The sequence below is a fragment of the Thunnus albacares genome, chromosome 17, assembly GCF_914725855.1.
Source record: "Thunnus albacares chromosome 17, fThuAlb1.1, whole genome shotgun sequence".
Classification (NCBI taxonomy): Eukaryota; Metazoa; Chordata; class Actinopteri; order Scombriformes; family Scombridae; genus Thunnus; species Thunnus albacares.
In genome coordinates this window covers 7024566-7049480 of record NC_058122.1, presented here as the reverse complement: position 1 = coordinate 7049480, position 24915 = coordinate 7024566, and the positions used below count along the sequence as shown (strand labels likewise).

The 24915-nt window shown below is 39.5% G+C and overlaps 1 protein-coding gene and 1 long non-coding RNA gene across 2 annotated transcripts in view; both read right to left on the bottom strand.

The window, feature by feature from the left end:
* The window catches only part of LOC122967153, a 32377-nt gene extending 12044 nt beyond the window's left edge, over positions 1-20333 (bottom strand). Inside the window, exons 1-2 of the long non-coding RNA XR_006398539.1 lie at positions 20122-20333; positions 15644-15677 (exon numbers count right to left, since the gene is read on the bottom strand). This is a non-coding gene — a long non-coding RNA (uncharacterized LOC122967153). The remainder of the gene's footprint in view (positions 1-15643; positions 15678-20121) is intronic.
* On the bottom strand, positions 3543-5075 carry foxd7 (forkhead box D7). Its single transcript, XM_044331636.1, has one exon. The coding sequence runs from the start codon at positions 4773-4775 to the stop codon at positions 3795-3797; it is 981 nt and encodes a 326-aa protein (XP_044187571.1). The 5' UTR covers positions 4776-5075; the 3' UTR covers positions 3543-3794.
* Positions 20334-24915: the final 4582 nt, after the last annotated feature.

The window sequence follows — 24915 nt, the reverse complement described above, 5'->3', positions numbered from 1 at the left end:
GCCTCAAAACTCATATTAAAAAAAAAAAAACAGCAGGCTATAAGGCAGGGAAAATATTTGAGGGGAATTTATTCCAAATGATGCATTTCAAACCCTCTGGAACAACATATTGTTTTTCCTGTCCTGACTGAACTTGCAGGGGTTATCCCAGAATGCACCACTCTCCCTACGAGGATTTTGGGTCCTTGGCTGTGGAAGCAGAAGGAGGGAAGGCAACGAGGCGGGGTGCTCTACCAATGAGTTTATCTTGCCTGTTTGGCTTGGCGTTTGTAAGTGGAGAATGAAAGCATGGTACAGCGGCACTGTTAGGCATGAATGGAGTTCTGACTGAATCGACTCACTTTTCCCAGAGAAATGAGCTCCACATCAGAGGGGAGATATGAGTTATGATAAGTCGGGACTGATAATCCACGTGGAACTGAGCAGAAACGCTGCAGTGGTGTAACACGGCGCTCACCACTGACAGGTTGTCACATAAACGCACATTCATCACGTCCACTTATGTGATGAATCATGTTAATGTGACATTTAGTAAAGTTATATTCGATTTAAGACATAATGCTCTTGTGTCACATTCTGATTAACTTTGCAGATTATATTGCATTTTAAAGTGAACTTTGAGGTGACAGAGTTGTAAAGAAGCTATGATGGAAAAAATCATTAATCATTAAAAAGAAGCTTTTACTTGTATTACAAGTGAAGATTTAATAAACCATGTCACACTCAATGACGCACAAAGGAAAAAGGAAAGTAAAAAGACTTAAAGCAGTGTACTGGCAAGTTTCACCTCCTTCAGTATGGAAAACTGATGTGCAGTCACACACATACACCCACATACACATACACACACACACACACGAGCCTAGGGTGCCTTGCTTATTTTATCAGGTGCACCAGCTTCTCTCCCCCCTAAAAAACAACCCGGACTCCCTCCCTGGCTGGCAATCAATCGCTGCGACAGTGTTTCTCTTCTTCAGTTTCTCTTCTCCAGGCTTCCCACTGAGAACAAGCTCATTAGTGGTGACAAAGATGTCTCCTTCTGATGCTTTTTAATGTTGAAGTCATATCCGACCACGATGTTCAAGTATATTAAACTGCACCACAGTCAAACATCCTTGGGTATAAATATGCATTCAGATGATCTAAAGGTGCATAATGGCTTATTGCCTGCTGTAGAAATGACATGCAGGCACATACAAGCCTTTCTTTTCTTTCTTTTCTTCACTTTTCATGAGTGACATCCTCAATAACTTCATATTTGGTTTTGACAAGCTAAATTGATACAAGAAAAGCCCAGAGTCTAAATGAAAACTGTCTATTTCTGTGTATTTCCAATCAGATAGTTGTAATAGCAGAAGTGCTGCGGTGTGTGATATGAATCTTATGTTGGATAAGTTTAACCACAGTTTTTCCTGCACTGTTTACGATTAACAGTACAAATATTAGACATTTGGTTATGACCAATAAGAAAAAAAGAAAAGAAAAATCCCACCAACCTCAAAAACAGATTGAATTAAACCTAAGCATCAAGACTGGGTGAGTCTGTAAAGATTTCCCGAATAGAGCAAAGAAAAAGGGAAGAGACTCGATGAGCTCTTCTTTCAGAAGTGGGCAACTTAACAGCTCACCATCAGGTAACAATCTTTTTATTTGTTTCAGGCTCTCACTGGGTGCCAAAGTCTGCTAAAGGACTAACGTTGAGCGTGCGGTGTGATCCATCAGCCCAGTCCAAGAGCTTCAGTATGGTAATCCATCTAAACCAGACTCAGAATAGAATTAAATAAATACTTCCATGCTCTGAAACCTAGAATTATTTTACTACTGTCATTACCACCGTAAAGCAGTGCTGTGTGGACTGTGGGCTGAAATGAAAAAGAAAGGAAAAATAAATCAGATCATTTGAATTAGCAGCATGAAGAAATGAGTGGAAAGTAGTTTTTTGGATAGATTATGTATTTACTGATTTCTCTTGTGTGTGTGCTCTGCTTTAATCACATTATATCTGCTCAAACACAAAAGATTGGTTTATTTGTTTTAGGTTTAGATTATAGATTATGGAGTATTATGTTGAATTTGATTCAGCTTTTTAAACACCAGAAAATGTAGACGTTGCATGATAAAAAAGAAGAAGAAATAACCTGTTAGATGTTGGACAGTTTTGATTTTTCTGGAAAATGTTGCTTCCAGTGAGTATTGACCAATTCTGACCAGCAAATATATCTTTTTTATTATAATGAAACAGAAACCGAGCAGTTGGATCACTTCTTGAAAATGAGGAAATATAATTTATGATTGTTGCATCAATTCACAACATAAGATCAAACTTATTTCAGGTAATTAAATATTTAAATGAGGTAATGTTATCTATTCAAAAGTCTTTTAAATACGACCCAAAAAATATAGAACTAAAATATTTTCGAGTGAGCGTCCTCTGTTATAATAAAAAAAATAAGTGATATCATAAAAAGCCTCCTTTGTGGGAACATTTGCGGGGTAAACGAGCAGAAAGCGGGTTTATAATTGACATGAAAATGTGTTGTACAGATTTTCTCTCGGGAACAGGCACAAGGACAAGTGTGTGTGTGTGTGTGTGTGTGTGTGTGTGTGTGTGTGGCCCTGCAAAATAAGGCAATTATAGGCATCTATATGTTCATCGTTACACCACGAACACACACTTACACACACCTGACAGGCGTTTGCGTTTTAGAGCTGCACGACCCCTTTAATCTTAAGTCTAAAATTCATCAGCTGCTGGCAGATGCCCTGTTGAACTATCAGAAGGTTTTTTTTTTTTTCATTCTTTCAGTTTCATCATAGTTTCATGCGTTAATGTAAATATTAATACTGGAGCATCCAAGCTGACTTTGACCTTGACGCACCAGAATCTATCCAACACCAGATTCTGTCAGTTTTTTTTACGCATGAAATATGTTATTTTACAAGATACTTTTTGGCAATTTATCTTTTATTGTTTCACTATATTAAATAACTGACACAGCATCTGTCATTGATAATTATGCAAATTCCTCTCTACGCTAAAAAAAAAAAAAAAAATACCGACAAACATATGTTCCTAATCTCTTTCTATTTTATTTTATCGATTATTTTATGTGAAGTGAAGCACATTTTTACAATGCTGCAGCTATATTAGGCCTAAAAGACTGCTATTCTCTTATTTTAATCGTCACCATTGTTTTTAATTCTTTGGCTCTTTCTCTTGACTGTTAGTGAAGCAATGCAGCACGTTTGAATAAAGGTTGCGTATGTTTTATTAGGTTTTTTTAGACTATGTTTTTATTATTATGATTTAGGGCCTAATATTAAATCAGCGCATCAATAGTTAAAACCCAGATAGTGAAATTAAAAACAAGTTAACATATGGCATATAAACACAATCGGTGTCTGTATCTTTAAACCTAAATCTTGTGTTTCCTAGATCATCCATCATTATAAATAAAAAGCTTCATAACATCATATGGATCTATACAAAATACAACTGAACGCACGGTTTAAATATTCACTTTTATTTCTTTCCAGGAAAAAGTAAAGGAAACTCGTCAATTAAATATTCAAACAAAAGATGATAATTCATGATCAAATTAAAAAAAAGGCGCCTGCTAAAAGATTTTTTGCCATACAGAAAATGAAGGAAGGGGGGATAGTTTCTAACATATCTACAACATTCTTTTAAAACAAATCCATCCGATTTCCATCGCTGGAGATTTTTTGAGCTTCTGCTTAAATCGTCTCTGTTACCTGAGAAAACACAAGTCCGGTGTAACGTAGGCTACTAATTATTCATTGTTAGCAATGTTGATGTGTTTGGCCAGGTCGACGGTGCCACGCTGAGTCTGTAATTTCTGATACTCCTGATGTAAACTGAGGAAGTGCGGAGACGCAGCAGGGTGGAAAAGCGCGTGGGACGCGTAGGCTGCGCTGGAGGTCAGAGGAGAGGAGTAAGCAGTACATTGAGCCGGGGAGAAGGCTTCCATGCCGGGCTGCGACTGAAGGAAAGCCTTGGCTGTGAGGGCGCTGCGAGAGAAGAAGCTGGAGAGAGCCGGCAGGATGCTGCTGACAGGTGGGATGGTGGCGGGGGCGCACGCCGAGTGCGCATGGTGATGGATGTAGGGGTAAATCTCCAGACTGGGCAGCTGCAGAGCCGCCGTCCCGAGCCCGTAGGCACCGTGGGGGAAGCCGTGCAGTCCGCTGGGCTCCAGGTGCTGCTCCTTGAGTGGGTCGAAGCGAAAGTGCTGCCGCTTGAATCGCTTCCTCCGGCGCAGAAAACTCCCATTCTCAAACATGTCTGAGGAGTTGGGATCCAGCGTCCAGTAGTTGCCCTTCCCGGGGTTTCCAGGCTCTCTGGGCATCTTTACAAAGCAGTCATTAAGCGACAGATTGTGTCTGATAGAGTTCTGCCAGGCGGGGAATTTCTCCCGGTAATAAACGAAGCGTTGGCTGATAAAGTCACATATCTCGCTGAGAGTGAGACGTTTCTTTGGACTCTGCAATATGGCCATCGTTATCAGAGCGATGTATGAGTATGGAGGCTTCACCGACGCGGGACCTTTGGTTTTAGCAGTAGGGGGACACGCCGGTGCAGGGCTGTATGTGTCCCGGTCTTTACTGTCGCTGCTGGTTGACAAAGTCTCCGTGTTGCGGTCCTGCTCGCTCTGAGACTCATCCAGAGGTAAGAGTCGCTCCTCTCCGTTATCTTTGAGTCCTTCCCCTACTACGTCGATAACAATATCCTCCATTATTTCCAAGCCCAATGCCATAGTAGATGTCCGCGGTTAAAGCCAACACCACCTGCCAACAGGTGGGAGAGTGACAGCTCCTCTCTTGAAAGCAGATTTTTACGCACGACTCATCTCCATTCACAAAAAAAAAGTGAGCGTACAAATCCGAGCACAATCCTCCTCCTACTTCATAAAACTCTCAGCCTCTCCAAACCGCAAAGCATCCGCGCTGATATCCTTTATTTTAGTGCATGTAAGCGCAAAAGAGCGCTTTGAGCGTTTGGCCGTGTGCATAAAGCGTAAAAAGTGCGTGCGTCCTCTGAGATGTCCAGCATCATCTGTAATCTCTGCTGCTTTCCTGCGGGTCGGGTGGATGTGATGTCACGCTGAGGCATGAGGAAAAGGATCCTGACCAATGAAAACGACGCAAAGGGTACCAAGTAGGCCTATACCAGCCAGCAGCGCACTCTCATCATCAGCCCATCAGTGCCAAGGCGACGCGGACATTAGAGATCAACTCAGTGAAAACATCCTAACGAGCAGGAAATCACAAGAAGACTATTTTTAGAGGGGGAATAAAAAGTTTTTCTCAGATGGCTATTTCAGTGTCGCCTCCAAAATGGTAAATTAGATAATATATATGAATAAAATAACGTTGTATGATACTAATTTGAGCAAATCTGATTCATATTTTTTTTGTAGGCCGCTCCTGAGCTATAAAGTATTATTGTTATTTCCCAAAAATGATTTAAATATTTATGTTTTTCGTCCCTAAAAGAGGTTTGATCCTGTTACAACGTGAGAAAAAAAATATATACATGTAAAAACCAGACTTTTTTTCTGAAAGCCCGTCATTTTTTAGAGGATTTTTTTGTTTTACATCAACCCAAAAACAAGGAGGTAAAGTCTGTATACAGCAACAGAGAAAGAGAGAAGTCATCTAAAACTGCAAAGTGATAATGAAAGCAAGATAAATACATATTCTTACTTCCGAATAAGCTGATAGACTCTTTGGGGACATCAGATCACTATCATGAATTTAAAGACTGAGGGGGAAAATCCACCAACACTTCTCTACGTGAGGCAGGGACTTAAATCTTAATCTCCCTCCAAGGCTTTTGCAGCCGCACTTGACGCACAAACTTGGCACACAATTACACGTTTTCAGACGTAGGCCTACAACAAGGGATAAAACTGGAATGACTGATTTTGTGTTGCTCCGAAAATAATAATTTGCTGCCCGAAGGCTTCTTTGAATAAACAGATAAGAAGTAGACTGGGTGCCTTTTTTTTCTAAACTTACACTCAGACTTTCGCTTTCCTGCGACAGACTTAGAGAAATATTGATAAATATCTCCATCTGTGAAATTGAGCAGAAATATTTGATCTGCAGTCTGCATAACCTGAGATTTCTGCGGCAGAAACTCTACACTCTCTGTTCTCCATTTGAGTGCAAACCTATCAAAGCCCGCCAGATTATCTTCTTTAATAATGGGCAACTGAAAGCAGAATGGTAATATTGGGATGAAAGTAATAGATTTTCACTTGCTCAGACATAAAAGAGAAGTCAGGAGAGGAGGGCGCTTTTGGTATTGTTGGGAGGCCTCTGGTTGTTTGTGTTTAATGATGGAGCCCTTTGTTGGGGATTCCCACATTTCCTGCCTCTAATCGTATTGATACCTCGGGGCAGAAGGGGGACTGGGTCCGGACTGGGTGGGCTATACGGTACCAGCAAAGCTGCAGATGATTTCCCAAAATTCATCACGCATGTCTTCAGATTGGAAACAGGCCCGCGCGCGTTGTGTGGTTCCAATAAGGAGAAAGCAGGAGCGTCAAATCACTGCAAAAGCTGAAGGTATGCCACTATAGGCGATACAGCTCCAAGATAAGCTGACACTAAAACTTTGGAAGCAAAACGTGTTGGAGTCTTTTCTGGGGACAAACAGCTGCAGGGACATTTTTAGAGCTGATAAACTAAGGAGGTAATGCACCAAACTGTCCAGCACACGTGCAGCTGGCATTGATGTGAAATTTACAGATACGCCCTCCAATTTTTATTTCTGGTAATTTTGTAAGAACCCTCGCCATAAAAGATATGCAACATTAAATTTGGGGCCCACTGTAAGGTGTTTTTCGTCTTTTCTTTTTATAAAGAACTATAGAAACGTTGAAATCAATAGAGCTTTTTTCTTTTACCCAGAAGACACAGTACACACACACTTTAGCAATAACAAATCTGTATATCTAACAAAAACGACCATTGTAGAGATCTTATTTGTTTTGTATCGCAGATGAAGAAGTGGGAGAGTGCGCTTGGTGTAATAACATCATTTGGCAGGAATCAAACAGGGCTGGGAGATCTCACTGGATCATTCTGGATAAATGAACCTACATCCGTCCACGTCATGAAACAGGGCAAGATGAAGCTACTTCAGTTGAAATGTTTTCTTATCTCAGTGAAAACCTGAAGCTGTTCGCATGATTCAGAGGGTGATAAAAAGCTGAGCGTGTTTTTCATTGGGAGAGGTTGAACCCGCTTCAAAGAGCTGAGGTTGTTTTCACATAATGCCCCCCCACGCCCCTCCCTCTCATCTTGATTCCCTTAAAATCCTGGCAGTGCAGTGGACAATAATATAACGTGTAATTTAAGGTATCATGAATCATAACTGCATGAAACAAAGCCAGACACAAAACACACGCACACGCACACATGCACGCACACCCACATGTTTACTTAGGTCACTTTTGGGGACATTACATAGACTTGCATTCATTTCCTGGAGACCCTAACCCTAACCACTACTTGCCTAACCTTGAACCTTACCCTAACCTTAATCTAACCCTAACCTTAACTAATGACCCAAAAATCAGCTTTTTGCCAATAGGGGACATGGTTTTTGTCCCCAATTGGACAAGCCGTCCCCAATGAACTGGAATGTGTCCCCGAAAGTAGGATAAGTCAGAGCGCGCACACACGCACACACACACACGCATACAGAACGAGAGAGAGAGAGAGAGAGAGAGAGAGAGAGAGAGAGAGAGAGAGAGAGAGAGAGAGAGAGAGAGAGAGAGAGAGTTTAAAGGAGGATACATGTGTAAATTTCATGAGCTGAACTGGTCATTAACACAATATTTATGGGCTGACAAACGACCCCATAACATACAAAGTGATGCAACCTGTTCTCATCTTCTCACTGTACTCTTCTTGTCTGTAACTACTTTGCTCAGTCATTGTTGTGTTGCATTGTGTGGACCCGTTTATGATGAATGGCACATCTGTATTTTAAGGCCCATCAATCAGAGGACAGCTGCACGTGCAGACTTTGAGCCGCTATGGCGACATCTTGTGGTGTAAAAGTGAAACGTCTCCATGAAAGCGTCGCATCTACTGTAAAACCAAGAATATCAGGAATAACTAACACAACACAATTCAAAAGCAGTCTTGAAAACATTCAGCACCTCTCTAAAACAGTCTCAGTACAAACTGAACATTATAACTTTCATGGAGGTAATATTTATTGCACGGCAGTTTAGCTAGTTGTACCTAATATACACGGCAACTGAGTGTGTTTGGATTTAACTCTTAACAGTGTCAGACCGTGCATCATGTCAGTCTTTACAAACTTGCTTTAAATGTGGACATTGTTCAGACTCATACAGCTGTATTTCAAACTTGTTTTGTTTGTTTTCTTTTTTGATTTGCCAAAGTTTAGGTGACATTTAAGAGTTTTAACAGTTTAAAATGAATGGATACAACAGCAGTTTAGCATAATTGTTTTGTTTGGTAAAAGTCTGACAAACTATGATTTCATCTGTGAAGTTAAATCAACTGTGATCTATAAGTCCCCCTGGCATTTATAAACTGTTAATAAATGGTATATAACACACTTTAATGTAGTTATTAAGCAGATAAGTGTTTATTAATGTATTTATCAAAAACTATACCTCCTCCTACAGACACTCATAAGTGATGCTGCTGTATAAACAGATAAAGAATGACAATATAGTAAAATACAGTTGCAATGATATAAAACACATCTTCATAGGAGAAGTTATAATTGCTGACAAATACTGTACATTGAACACTTATAACTACATTACAGTGTGTTATAAACCATCTATTAAATGTTTCCATAATGCTTATAAATGCTAAATATTGAGGCTTAAAGTAAAGTGTAACTTGTACATTGAATGAAACAGCACTGAGTAGTTTGTTGAGCGTTTGTTTCTGGAGAGTTGACCTGAATACACACTGCTAACAACATTTCTCAACAATTTTAATTAGATTAGTCTGGTATTTGGCTGAATATTCATTCATTTTACAAGTTTAGGGTTTAGGGCGGTGTTTTATAGACCAGGTGGTCCACCTCTGCTAAAATCATTTAAAAAAATAACGTGCTTTTGTGAGAAATAACAGATGGTAAAAGAACTAAGGCGCTATCAAACTGTAAAAATAATTGTATTTAGTGTTTATTTAGTGTTATAATGAGATGAGACACGCCAGGATTTGACTGGTTTACAGCTGCAGCTAAACAATTTACTGGCAGGAACATTTAAATCATGAGGCCTGAGCTCATGATCATTAAGGTGAGGAGCAATTCTGGGTTGAAACTAAAAAACATACTGTATCTATTATACATTGAGTTGATGATTAATAATCAGATTATTTCATTAAAGTGATTAGACAGTTTTATAGGGAAACTGTAGCCTATGTTTATATAATTATGGCCATTGATAAAAATTGAACTTGAACAGTTCAAATCATGAATATGTTGATATGCCAAATACTTTGGCTAGAAATACAATGTTATTTTGATAATGAAGTTATCATGTTAATGTTTGTGTAAGGGCACAATTTGACAGCAAGATGTTGATCACTAAATACTAATTAACTTGTTAAAGATGAAATTGGAATATAATTTATACTTATGATTCTCAAGTATTGTGTGCTTAGAGCTCAACTAAATCTCTCCTACCTCTGGTGAATGTTAGTTTTACTGATTTAGAGAATTTTTAAGAATTCCTTCACACTTCCACTAGAGGGACCTCTTACACCAACAATGAAGATTTTCTGGCTCTCAGAGAAACTTTTAATCACATCAATTGACAAGCTTTTGAAACTGAGCTGACACCAGAACTGTCTTTTATGTACACTTGAGTACTTTAAATGTCTAATATGGGATTTTTGGTGTAGAATTTCTCTCGGACATCATCTTGCTGTCAAGTGAACTGAACTCCATGTACGACACACTAACACAGTGCACTTTGGTCAGAGTGTCAGAATGCATCAGTGCTCTGCTGACCTCAGTGAGTATTTTTCTGCACGCCTTGACACGAAAACTACTATACCACGCCAAATGCCTGTGGAACACATGGCTGAATTTTCCAGCATTATTTTCTATTGAGAGTGACAGCAGCGGTTTGTCTGCAGTGTCGTGTTCGCCCCTGAGCTGCTGTCAGACGAGGCCTGAGGATGGAAGGAATGTAGATGTTGTGTTTTAAAGCTCAGCGTGTACCATGTTGACTGATTGTCAGGGGTCAGAGCTGCTGGCTGCAGCGACAGTGTACAGCAGAGAGCGAGCTATTAAACTGCAGGCTGTAATGAGAAGTTACGAGTGTGTGTTTGCTAGGCTTGTCTTGTCTTCTTGGCTTTACAGGCCGGAGTGGTTGATGTAGAGAGATGAGATGACACGATTTTAGCAGCGATGTGGTCGCAATGACAAAACATTCTCACATCCTGTTTTCTCCCTCCTGCAGCCTCAGATGGGATGCTTATCTTTCACTATCATCACTTTGACTGGCTTCGCTTTGACAGCATGTTACAGCTTGTCCAAAAGGGACACAGAAGCATTTCACAGAAATATGCATCTGGTATGAAGACAGTTTGTTTAGACCTGAAGGAAGAAACAAATGACAAGATCTCAGTAGCACGATTCTGTGATATGAGTGGGCAGATGGAAGTGAATCTGGGCAATGATACTCCCCTATCCAGTGTATAAACATACCCTGCAGGGCTGCAGCCACACTCTTTCTTTCATGAGGCTTTCCAAAGTCTGGATGTAAGAAATCTCAGAGGTCAGTGTGAACAGACCACCTGGTTTTGGCAATCCCTAAAAGACATAACTGCAAGATGCTTAGACTGCAACTCTGGACGGCCAAAGTTCTCCACAAACTCAGTGCTCAATTTCCAAACAGCTGTGAGAAAGATAGAAAAAATAAAGCAGACACCTACAAATGTTTTCAGAGTAGAACTCGAAATGCTCATATTATATGCTTCATTTTAATTATTAATTTTATGTATTATTTTAGGTATTTACACTCTCTCTCTCTCTCTCTCTCTTAAGAAGGAGGTGTAATATTTGTCAGACCTGTTGGTGCGACATAAAAGCACCACAGTAAATTATTCCATGACATCTGAAGCAAGTGGTTCGGTCACATGCTTTGACCCCCCCTGCTCTCTCGTGAGCAAAGAGGCCCCACACAGCAACTGGTCCCCGGACACACTGGGGGTCACGACCCTTGGGTGCTCTGGTGTGTATTTAGAGGTCAGGCTGCTGTACTGAAAGCCTGGTTGCCTCCCAACACAGGCCCCTTCATAATCTATCAACACTGCTCTGACTGGGAGACACATAAGCACACTGGGAAGTAAGAAACATCAGATATAGTATTCAATTTAATTTATTTTAAGTATTTTTCTGTTAGAATAATCTAATAATAATAATAAGGCTACTTGGAAAGTGACCCATTTTAATCATAATTATGTCTTTATCTCTAAAACCAACCCTCACATTCTCATAATCACTGTCTGCATACACACTCAGACTGATACACTATACATGCTGCAGGTTTATGCTTCAGGAAAATCTTGCAGAAATAGTTTCACACATGCATTTGCTCAAGTTTTACACACATATACGCACACACCAGTTCCACTTGGCCAACTGATCCTGACACCTTCAGCTGTGACACTACCACATTTCAGGGGTGATTCCCACTGGACAAGTGCAATGCTGACAGATACATTCCTGCACTGGCATGCCATCAGCAAACCCCACCTGGTCTCTTCCACATGTTGTGGAGGCCCACTGTCCCAAACTCTGTTGCCACCCATCATCATCCTCGAACAGCAGCAGTGCAGCCAGACAAACACAGGTGGAATATGGATAGATAAATAGTGTCATATGTGTTGAAATCTGTCTTACATGCCACTCTACTGTTTTTTCAAAGCTAATGTTATTTTCTTAGGAATGAGGCTGTTTGTTCTGGAAATGCGTAGGTGGTGCAGGATGACAGATAGCTGGTGCTTCCGGTTTTTCATTTTGTGATGCACCTTTTGTAACCCAGATATAATGCACCAAATTATCTGTCATGGCAGAAGGTGCATATTACATGGACAATGTCAGATGCAACTCATGCAGCCTGACCCATATTGCTCCATATCTGTCATTGAGCCTTGTGACATCTTGTTGAAAGACTAATGTTAGTAACTGTACAGTGTTCTCAATTAGCAATTAGCAATTGATGTTCACTAAGCTGTTGATGATGGTAGCAGATTTACCCCTTGAAAATCAAAGTAATTACAAACAATTGGTCCCAGACAGAAGTAGACAAAAACAGACTTCCCATTTCTAGCAATCAGCTGAAATGACAGCTGTCATTAGCAGAGTTTATCAGCTGCAGCTAGCTATCATTTGCTAATTAAGCTAACCTTAGCTTTAATGAGTTGGTTGAAAACACTGTGTCTGACTTTTAATGTTTCCAGTGAGAACCCAGTGAAGGGGTCTTACATATAAACTTGATGGCTACAAAGATGATATTGTGCTAAAAGACTGAGGCTAGTATATTAATCTTAAGTTTTAAGTATGATAAGGAAAAATGTTAAGGCTAATAGATTGTTAACCTTGTTTAGTTGCATACGCGGACAAGCAAGATTTATTACGATATATTTCTGCTTTATTGTTTGTATTTTAAAATGGTATATCATTTTTAAAACAGTATATTTAACTTTTAACATTAGAAGACAATTGGCTTTTAGGATGAGTGTGTTTGGACTCTGTAACGTAGTGTGTTTGGATGGGGTTGTTGGAGGGTTAATTTACTTGAATCCAATAGAGCAGGATAAAGCCACTAACATTAACCTACACCCTGATGCATCCTGGATTGACTTCCACACAGTGTGAAAATACTACACAGTGGATGTGTTAGTTGTAAACATGACTTTCTTTTTTGCAATTCCTGTAACCCTACGAATGTATAATGTGTAGTACATTATACATCCAAATTTAAATAGAGTATTTAAAGAGTAATACAGGTTTATTGAATGGTCAATTATGCTGAAATAACACTTAGTAACAAAGTTTTCCAATGTTACCATCTGACTTTAAATGCCATTGTTTTTAAAAATCTGTTTTAGCATGTGAATTCAGGGACAATTTAATGACCCACAGAGGAAAACTGTACTCTGTAAACAGCAGGTGAACTTTTACCACAGCTGGCTGGAGCAATTTGTTTGCCAAGAAATCACTCAATGTGTGTTTGGGGTGGTTACAGTGTGTCACAGTACTGATGATCAATGATGGATATATATGCTGATAAACCAACAGCAGCTTCCCTTTCTCTTTCCTGGGGATGAGTGTGTCATGATGGGAAATCCAGGTCACATGCTCACTCAGCCCCCCACACAAACCTGCATGTAATCGTGCATTCAGTCATGTAGGCACATATAAACACACATGCGTTGGCACGAACAGTTGACAGCTCTAACTGCTGGAGTCATGAGATTCTTACGACCTATAAAGGTAAACAGAAAAACTTTAAAAAAGTCTTTCCTTGATGTTAAATTAGCAACCCAGATAAATATTTACCCATTATTCACACTGTATTCTTACTAAGTAACTGTAACAAAGGGCAGACAAGTTTTGACAAGCCCTGCATGTTGGCATAATTGCTTAACATTGTCTACCTCAGAAATATTTCTAACTGTCTCCAGCTGACGAGAGAACGATTTATGACCAGCCATGACAGCTCATTGAATGTAGGCTTTAGAGCTGGAATGCCTTTCATTTGTGTGTGTGTGGGAAAAATGGTGAACTTGGCTATGAAAATGACCAAAGATATGCCAATTATGAAGAGTGCATGTCCCAAAGGCTCCAGTGTCCAAACTTATTATTGTCTGTCCAACTAACTGATGAGCCAAGAAAAACAGGAATGAAAGGGAAGCGCCTTATCTTTGGTGTCTTTGCCATCCAAGATGTGAAAACATCTGGCAGTCAAACAGATTTCTACTTTTTTAAAGATAAAATCTTTATTATTTCTGGCTTTACTTGACAGTTTCACACTAGAGTGTCAAGACGGTTTGTAAGAGAAGGGGTGAGGACTGTAGTGCAAAGAAATGATTCTTCCTTAATCCAACCTTACTGTCACAACACATAAGTACAGACATTTTACTGGGTGGTAGATGAAAAGAAAAGCTTATGGTAAAGGTGTACTTTATTGTAGTTTATTTTGGCAATCCTGTTTGCCAGCCATGTCATTAATGCTTAAGCTAATGCCAGCTTAGCATTTATCTCCAAAATATGAATTTTTCACACACTTATACAAACAGCTCTGTTTTCAGCTTTGTGACAATGCATTTTTCAGATAATCCAATGGGTTTTAAATGGTTTATTTAGCCTAAGAAGCCGGAGGATTTTCGAAACCAACAAAGGCATACTTACCCTTCAATTTATCAAAAAAACCCAAAAAACAAACAACAACAACAACAACAACAACAAAACAAAAAAAAGTCCAAATCACCAAAATTGGATTCAACTTAAAGTGATTCCATAATTTGATTGGTTGCATTGTTTCAATTTATTGCATCTATGTTGTAACATATCACTTAAAACCTGCATTAAGTGACATTTTTGATATTAACATTTTTCCATCAACACAAGTGACTATGCAATGTGAGAGAATCATTAATAATAACTCGAGGACACCCAACTCTGCCACCCAATGCAGATTTTAGACAATTTTTGCAGATTTCAGCCTATTTTTTAGTCATGTGTGCAGCATAGATCTAGGGAAGGCAATGTTGGTCTGCTCTTCTTTCAGTCCAGATGGAAATATATTAACAATTATGGATTGCCATGAAATTTGTTCATTCATGGTTCCCAGAGGATGAATTGTAATAACTTTGGTGACCCCCTGAGGTTTACATTTCAATTTTTCTAATACTTAAATAACTGAATACCTAAAAAACTAAAGACATTCCCATCAGTCAGCAGCTTTGTGCTAAACTAAGATGGTGAGTGAGTTAGCATACTGACATTAGCATTTAGCTCAAACTACCACTGTTTATAAGTACAGCCTGTGTGTTACATTAAAACTATTCGGTCTTTGGTTTTTATCAAAATAGAGTTATAGAAACATTCATTGTCATTCATCATTGATTGATTGATTGAGTCATTCATTTAAGAAACAATTGACCCACATCTCTTAACTCAGTACATGCTGAAATCTTTGAAGCTTAATATTCAGAACAATCCTGAGAGCAAATAGGAGCATACTTCTAATGTGTGAGGGTATTTTATTGTTTGTTTTATGCGCTCTATAAGCTTATGTGCGCATGTGTCTGGTTTGCCCTTTTAATCCCTTTAGAAAGGGGATTGAGTATCGCCCCATATACCTCCTTTACCCAATACCACAGCACACGTGTTCACAGCACAATGAAGACATTGAATGAAGCGATCATCCCCAGGCACCTCTGGTACCCATAAATCTTCCCTACAGTTCAGAGGAGGATTCCTGCAGACAGTCTGGACCTCACTCTGGTCTGATCTGATCAAGTTGGACTTACACACTGACACACATATTCATGTAGACACACACCAGCACACAAACACTGAAGTCATTTTACCACTGACCTCATGATGATATGTATCTTTGGAAGTTTGAGCCCTGAGGAAGAAAAAGAAAATGTTCATGTTAACAGTTGGACCAAATGTTGACAATAAAGATGTCAGACAGGACCTGAGCAGAAATAAATCATCTCAAAGGAGACGATGATGCACACAATGTGTGAAGCTGTTGGGCCTGTTCAAGTGGTCACGGAGTAAAATGTTTTTACAAAGTAGTGTGTACGTGAAGAAAGTTACAAATCAATCCAAGCTACACTGTTCAAACAAAACCAACTCTATTTCATCTGTCCTCACAATGTGATAAGATACACACTCTTTCAAACACATACACAATGCATGCAGCCATACACACACAGAAACATAACCAAAGAAAATGTGTGCTCTTAGCCTTCTGCCCCTTCTGTGCTTGGCAGCAAAGCCTCAATCACACGATACCAAAATCCCTCACACGCTGCACCAGCTAGATGGGATCTACCTCTTTTCTACTGAATTCTTTCTTTTGTGCAACTTGAGCTTTGTGAAAAGCCAGAAGGTCTTTTTTTCCATCTTTTTAAGCCACTGACTTTATGAGAAGAGTCATGTGAAAGGGAAGTAAAACAGGCTACAAGTTCAAATAAACCAAATCTGTTTGAAGTCTGAGTGGCTATAAATCACCTCTGTCAATCAAAAATATTTTCTCTGACCACAGTTCAATGACATAAGTGATGTTTCAATCCCAGTGGTGTATTTAAAGGTCCGCACTCTGTCTCTCTCTGTCCCTCAGTTTTGAAGGATGTGTTGTTAAAAATGGTACAAATTCAACCAGTGAGGTTTGCAGGAATGTATGTGTGCGTGTGTACATGGACTCAACAGAACTGTATGTGTGCACTTTTACACCACATTAAAGGAAACGTTTTACATTTTAGGAAATAAGTTAATAGCTCTCTTGCTGAGAGTTAGTTGAGAAGATCAATACCACTCTGAGACATGAGCGTGGTATCAATCTTCTAATCTAACTCTTGACAAGATAAGCAAATTGCCCAAAATGTCAGACATTTCCTTTAAATTGCGTCAGTGGCACACAAACTCTATGCACGACTCTGATGTGCCAGCATGTGTTTTCAATGTGTACTGTACATACTGTGTGTGTGTGTGTGTGTGTGTATTTCATTGTACAAGCATGTACAGTATATACTTTTTTTGTCCATATGTGAGTGAGGCAACTGTGATTAGAGGGTGGCACTACAGTGTTACCCTCGGGCTAGTTCACCCTGTTATTTTCCCCCTTCAGCTCGTGCTCTTAATGGGGAGGGTGGGTCCGTGACCTGCCTCCCACGCACAACCACGGGAGAGGGAGGTACCCATTTCACACAACCCCTCTTGAGTGTCCGCAGAGGAGTGGTTGAGTTCACAGGCCCCCTCAGGCACTCCGCAGCCCCCGGCAGAAATCCACATTTCTCATAAAGGAGAGCTTATCGGAGCCCTGGGCCTCCTGGCCCAATCCTCCACTCTCTCCTCCTCACTGTGACACAGACAGTTAACATGCTCTCGTCACTGTCCTCCATCTGGACTCATGGAAGTAATCAAAAGCGATGAACCAGTGACACTGATGCAGGGTCGAGGCAAACTTTTAAGGATTTGGGCTCACTTCCCTTAAGCTTTCCAAACTGCAGCAGATAAATAAAAGAGACCAAGAGAGGCCAAGTGGTGACACAAGCAATATGTCTTGAGAGCTTTCTTTGGCATCATCTCTTCCTCTTGCTCCCACTTCTTTATACCCTATTTTCTTCTCTTCCTCTGGTTCTTTTTCCCGCCGTCTCCCCTTCCCTGTTTCCCACCCACAACATTAAGAAACTCAGAAAGGAAGGCACCACCGTAAAGCAAACAGCCTGGGGCCTTGTTTAGCCGGGGCACTGTGTGAAGGAAGGGAACCATTTGAAAGAGCAAGAAAAACAAAAAACAATAATAAAATCGCCATTGGGTTGCACACAGTGGATTCCGTTGTGCTGAAAGTTTGAGGTTTGGGATCATTAAGCTTTAAAGAGAGTTAAAACAATACTGGATGAGCAGAGAGACTGTGCTCAATAGCAGCACAATGACTGGCAAACAACTCTGTGGTCCCACTGTCTGCACTTGGCGGTCTGATGCTTCCACCCGAATGAACGGTTCAGTCTAACAACATTTCCAAGACAGCATTCAGAGCGGTACAGTAAGGACTAAGAACACACTAGACCAACAAAACAAATCTCTACTGATATTATAGTACAAAAGATTTTTTATTACTTTGTGTATCACGTACACTCGTGAGGGTTTCAAATGTGCTCAGTGAAACAGTGTTTCTCTCTATGGGAGCTTCAAACATTAGTTTGTGGTCGCAGGGTTTCTGTTTAGCTCACAGGGACTGATTCGCCCCCTGCAGTAAGAGTGCATTACCATAGTAAATGTAGGGGGTTTTCACCTCCAGGCATGATAGCATCACCGCAGGACACTAAATCCTCTTAACCGAGGCCATCTACAATAGTCAGATCAATAGCACATTAAAAAGAAAATTCCGGCTGGATAAATGTGCTGGGTTATTTAAAGACCATTAAAGCTGCACTGACTTGATTTTGATTGTTGGTGATGTTGTGGTGAGGTCTTATACTGCATGATTTTATGGAGCACTGTGCTGTTTGATGTCTGTCTTTTAAACGGTAATGTCTTTTGTTGTTTTGTTTGTCTGGCAATCACCATGGACACACAAGGAATGTCTGAAAGAATAACTAAACTAAATTTAACTTTTATTTCTATATTAACAATGGTTTTCGTGACTGTCATGAGAAACAGGTCGCTCGTAGCGATGAAGCCACTGAGAATCATAACCCAACTTTGCAATTCCCCTCAGCTTTACAGAGTGTTTTAATGTCTTTTAACTCATGTTTTGATTTTCCAGCCCACAGATTTACCGTTTTGGTTCACTCTCACTGCTCTTATCAACTTAGTTTCCATCTGAAGCAGCTCTAAAAACCCACTGTACATACCTACTCAGCGCCAAACGGAAGACAAAAATTTGGCGACTAGTTGGTGAACACAGTGGAGCATTTAGCAGCTAAAGAGCCAGATATTTCCATCAGGAGTTGGTGGAGACCTAAAACAGAGCTAAAGGAGAGTGGATATTGGACTTACATTCTTTGGGTGGCCAGGAACACAAGTGGATGTGTAAATGAGCAACTGTTAGCTAACATGTTCATGACAAGAACTTTGTGTTGTGTTTTAAGCTTATTTTGCTGCCCCAAAGTGACCAAAAATGTATTATTGCAGCTTTAAAAAGACCATAATTGAATCTTTTAAAGATGGACAAAGGACTTTTGTCTGATGCTGTGTTTGTTTTCCACTGCACAGGAAACTAACCGAATTATCAATCTTTAACTAGCTAACTGACCAAATTAATCATTTTGTTTATCATGATACTGACGTAACATTATACTGACTTTATATTGGCACCAGTAGAATCCAAGAAGTTGATGGCAAGGAAGAATCTTTCAAGAAATCTCAATGTTGTTTTAGCTTCTCCTTTATTAATAACATGTGCAGCATGTAGTGTATCCTGCAATTAAAGAATAATTTCAATTTTCTACGCTACATTTGAAAGAAACATACACTTATTCTTGAAATTATTGTTGGCATAAAAGCAACCTTTGCTGAGGTTTGAGGTTTGTTTAAAAAATATAAACGCATATTTTAGTAGAGAAGGGGATTTGTGATGTTTTTCCACTTTTAATGCACAAATAAAAAATTTAAAAAAAAAATATTTGCCACTTTGCCCACTTCTGAAAATGGTGAAAACCAAGTCAGGTCTGGTTACATCTGAAATATATTCAAACACACACCCCACTGTCAGTCCAAACATTCCTGCCACAGCAGTTCCCAGACTCCCACTGTTCAACAAAACTGTAAAACATCATTGGAAACACTAAATACTCTTCAGAAACTAAACTAAACACTTAAAAAAACACTTCAGAAAACATTCCTCCCACTTGGCAGTCTGGGAAAGACACTAAACGAGGCCATAATATGGAATGATGATGATGCATAATGTATTAGAAAATAAATCCTGCATTTTTGCATTTCAGGTAGATCTGTAGCATGTAGACACACATTCCTTAGCAAACTATGCTTGTTTATCTTGGCCTGTTTTTCAATCACACACACAGCAACCAGACAAAAACGGGTTCCTGTGCACGTAAAGAGAACGAAACAAAAAACAATATAACACAAACTTCAGAGGCAGCAAGCAAGATTATGTGTCAGTCATGCCACCCTCAGACAAAAACCACAGGGCATGCTGTCTGTCTTCTGACTATGAGAATTGTGGCTGGAAATCAATGTATGACTGAAGCTGAAACAGCAATCTGGGTCAAACCTCAACTCACGTTGCTCATACATGCTCATGTTTCTGTATAATCAGCTCAAAATACAAGCAAGCTTCAAGCCATTATTGATGTTATTGTGTGTAATAATTTTACTTGAAATTATTTTTAGGAGTAAATTCGCAGGGACTCCAGGTCACTGCCGTCCAGCCTGTTACCCCTGAATAGCCAGTTATCAGTCTGCTCTGCTTCAATGCGCTTGTTCAGGAGGTTATAACACTGCCACTGGGGTTGAATCTCTAATGTCATGTTGCAGAAATTCTTGCACACACAAATTCCCACAGTATGTTGTAATAACGTCTCGCAGGCATCAGCTGCTAATGCAATTTGTTGGGTTGAGTTGGAGGTATTTATGGTCAGTTTTTGAGGAGGAAACAAAACCTGTTAACATCATAACAGAAATGATGGGAATTCAAACACAAAGTGAGGTGTTACATCACTTAGAGAAAAAAAAGCCACTAAGAGTACAGACTTCATGTTTTGACGCCATTCAGACCAGTGCTCTGTTTCTTGTTCTCTGTGTGCCGATATCTCTTTGTTTCCCCTGTAGACAGGCCCCAGTAATCTCTGAGGCTTTAACTGAGCAACGGCATTAATCAAGTACAGTTTATTTAAGAATATAATCCCCATATTTACCAAACTGCGAGTGTGAGGCTAGTATCTCTAGTCATGTTATAAGACCTGTGATTAACTATGACATAAGACAGAAGAAGTGATAGTGAGGAGCCAGAGGCCCAAGGAGAAACATGACTTGTTTGCATTTAGTTTATCTTATCAGGAATCACATGCTCTGTTTAGTATCTCCTGCAAAAAATGCAGAAAACAGGTTTAAAGTATATCAGGGAAGCCTAAAGCCTAGATGCTCATGACAGCTCTAGTGATCTTACTATTTTAACACAATGATTCCCAACCAGGGGTGTGTGGACCTCTGGGGGCATTTCCACAGTTGACAGGGATACATAGAAAGATTCTCGAATAGCTATATTAATTTATAGTATAGCTATACTAATTAAAAAAAAAAAAAAAAACATTACTGTAACTGCAATTGAAAGTGAATGAAAACTAGTTAGCAAGGGAGCAAAGAAGTTAGCTAAAAGTAATGAATAAATAGCTGAAATAGCTAAAAGTAAAAGTATACAGTGAGAAAGTTGAAAGTAATGGATGGTTGAAATAGATAGCTATATATATATATATATATATATATATATATATATATATATATATATATATATATATATATATATATAGTGATGACATCAGTGGTGAGAAGCTAAAAGTAATGGATGAATTGTTAAAATGTCCATGCAAACCTGACCAAACCAACCCAAACACTGACAGTTCAACTGTATGAAAATTTTACTGTAACAACATTCACATTTATATGATGAATAGTTACAAAACACCCACCTTAAAATTGGAACATGCTGGGTGGTTTTGACCAAAGGGTGCTTGAGTTCATCTGAAAAAGGTTGGGAGCCTCATTTCTAACAGCCTGTTTGTTTATTTGTATTCATTCACACTGTGTATGTCACAAGGAAATTTTCCCTTTTAAGCATCTTTAAATAAAAAGTAAAAACTTGTTGTGAAAATCATCTTATATCACACATAAAACTAATGAAAATAAAAATGTTTGGATGAAAATTTTGCTGGCATATTGTGGTGAGTATTTCAAATGCATCAACCTCTCAGGACTAGATAGAGCCAATCTTCTATCATCAGACCATGTGTGGTAATAAATTCTACATCAGTACAGGAGCTTGAAACATCATATTATAAAACTGTCAACCTGAAGAGGTGTGAGGGTTTACACATGATAACAGTAGGGCATGAGGCACATCTGTGGCAGATATATCAGCTGTTGAGAGGAAATGACCTGATTATACCAGATGACTGTGAGACTGTCGGTGACACTGCTGCTGGTGCTTGCTGTGGTTAGGTCAGCTGGGGATAATGTATGTTTGTGTTCTTGCATATCTTTAAAAAGGAAGACGAAATGCCCTCACAAGGATAGAGAGGTAAGGAGATGGTGCATTTTCCTCCAGGCCTCTTACATTTGAAGACATTATTTAGGAAGCAATAACACAATACTACCCTTCCACACACACGTGCAAACACTTTTTCTTTAAGACTCAAGCATCAGGAATGTGAATGATTGCAAGCACCTCCACCACAGCAATAAAAAAGTACATAGTAAAGTAACACATGCTGTGCTGGGAAAATATATTGATATTATGTAACTAAATTTGAGGTAAATCAGAGCTTTTAGCTTATAAACTAAGGCTCATATCTCAAAAAAAGAAAAAAAAAGAAAAAGATTTTGGTCATAAACACTTGGTGAATGATGATGACACTTTTTTGGCAGGGTCATGCGTGGACAATAACGACCATCAATAAGAGCAGTGATGAGGGATTCCTCAGGGCTCAGACTCCAGAGGTGAACGAGGACATGTTTTTTAATTTTCTGCTAGGAGAGCAAAGAAGACAAACGGACCAAGTAAAAGTATACTGTTAGTGAAAGAAAACAGTTGCAGTCTCTTATTCAGTCTCCCTCGTGCTGAACAGTATTTTCCCCAGACCTGGCCCTGTGCCTATCCAAACACCCCCCGTCTGTGCCTTCGCCCGACCCAACAACCCTTCCGCTAACCTCCAGACGTCACAGAAGGCCACAGCTGCATCTCAAATCTGAGGAAAAGAGTGTGCAAAGGCTAGAGGTTAGGCAGAGAAGAAGATGCTGAGGAGGACATTTATTCCTATTTTAGATACTTGGGAGGATCTTCGAGTCAACTTGTAACACAGAAATAAGAGAGAAATGTGTTTTCTTGTGGGTGCAGTGTTTCTGCCCTTTCACCCTATGGTCCTTTTTTCTTAGAGGGAGGAGGGGAACATGAGGGTTGGATCGAGTTTATATCTACAGCTGGGAGGTCAGCTTTCCTCTGGGACAATGTGAGGATATGAATGTTTGATGACTAGTAATGATAAGGGACTGTGTGGGGAGGGGTATGTTAATGGGTGCAAGGGCAACCAGCCTTTTTTTTACTCCCCTTTTCTGAAGGCTGCTGCTTTTTCTATTTCATTTTGGAGGTGAAAGTGTGGGGATCACTTTCTTCTGCTAATCCTAGCAGCCATATCTATTCAATATAATGATCAATATATGAGTCTGCATTATCTAGCATGTGCCACGAGAAAGATTAAAAAAGACATACATACTACTCAATGAATAAAACTATAGACAACAGCCATGTGACAATGCTTCCATTATCTATTGTAAACATGTTATAGAAATCCTTGCACTCCTATTATCGATCACCTAAATGTTGCATACTGCTATTATAATTCTCTGGCATGATACTTTTGCATTGTGGTCCAGTTAACAAACCAATATAGTACAAATATATAACTTACACATAGCCTTGCACAGGTGGTAAGTGCATCCAATGTATCCAGGCTTGAGTATATTTTGATATCAGTTCAAAACAGTCCATAGATTTGCATCAATATATGTAATTTTATGCTCTTTTGGTCTGAAAAAGCTGCAAGTCATTTCATCTTGGCGACCTCCCCCATGTCACCATTCACTCTCACTCAATACTCAGTAACATCCATTCAGAATAATACCAAATTTGTTTTAAATATTAAAGGAAGACTAGGCTTTACTACAACTTGGGTTTAGTTGCAGTAAACCCAAGTTGTAGCCATCGGTTTCATCTGTTATGATTGTTCCTAAAAGTAATTGCTGAGAGCTCAGCTGAGAATGCGGTGCCCTTGCTAACAATAGCTCCAACAGGGCAACAAGCATGAGGGGTCAGATGATCATACAGGTTGTAAACAAGTCTTACCACATTAGCTACAACTTTACTACTTCTTACTTACTACTACTAACTTTTACTGCTTTACTTTTACTTTTGGAGGTAAAACTGAAAGTGTGTCTGAAAGTAATAACCCATCATTTTCACAGGAAAACCATGAATGTGCACAACACATTGATCAAATGTGCACACACTGATAAAAGTTAAAGCAGGAAATCAGGCATGGGACAGTAATTTTACTGTTCACCACGTGTTATTTTCCAGATAAATTTGACTCATTTGGATTTTTTTCTGACCACTTGTGTTTGTTGGCCAATAGCTGGGGCTACAGAAATAAAAACACAAGTTGGAATAATCAGTAGTTTTCCTTTAAATTACTTATGATCTGTTTCAGTAAATTGGAGTCTTGTTGTCTGGCTGACTCCCGAAAACTGTCATCAATTGTTACTGACTACACATGTCGCAGGACCAGCTCAGGCTGTGTAGTCATCAGTCACATTGATCCTTTGAGGCCGAGACAACAAGCAGTGATAAAAATAGTAGACGACACATAGCTGAGGGTGAAGAAATAAACTGTTTTGTTCTTTGTTCAGCCCATATTCTTTGTGCCTTGAAAATAATGTCCTCTCTCTTTGGGATGTCCCACTGTTTCAAAGGTGACTTAAATAAACAAATTGTCAGAGTCGGACTGCGCCATACAAATGAGCAGTCGAAGCCAGTTTCCCAATAGTACTGTCATCTGTTGTTTCGACATTAACTGAAATTAAACTGGCACACTGACTGTTTATGAGCTTATTGAGAGCTCTTCTTGCTCCTTTTTGACCTCGGGCTGCAGATTTGCAAACTGTTTACACTGACCAAGTGGCTACGTGGCTTCTACGTGTACACAAGTGAGTCAAAGCTCTGATTAGTTTTCATGATTTTAAAGCTTTACGCGTTATATTCCCTCACAGATCTGTGGGCATGGCCAGCAGATTACGGTATGTACCTGCCCTATTTCCTGTACAATCAGAGGAAATGAAGAAGGCTCATCAGTGGTTAGTTTGGCCATGTGTTTCCTGAACTATTCTCAATAATGAGCAAA

Coding starts and splice junctions, on each gene's coding strand:
- foxd7 (XM_044331636.1), bottom strand. CDS start 4,775: ATGGCATTGGGCTTGGAAATAATGGAGGATATTGTTATCGACGTAGTA.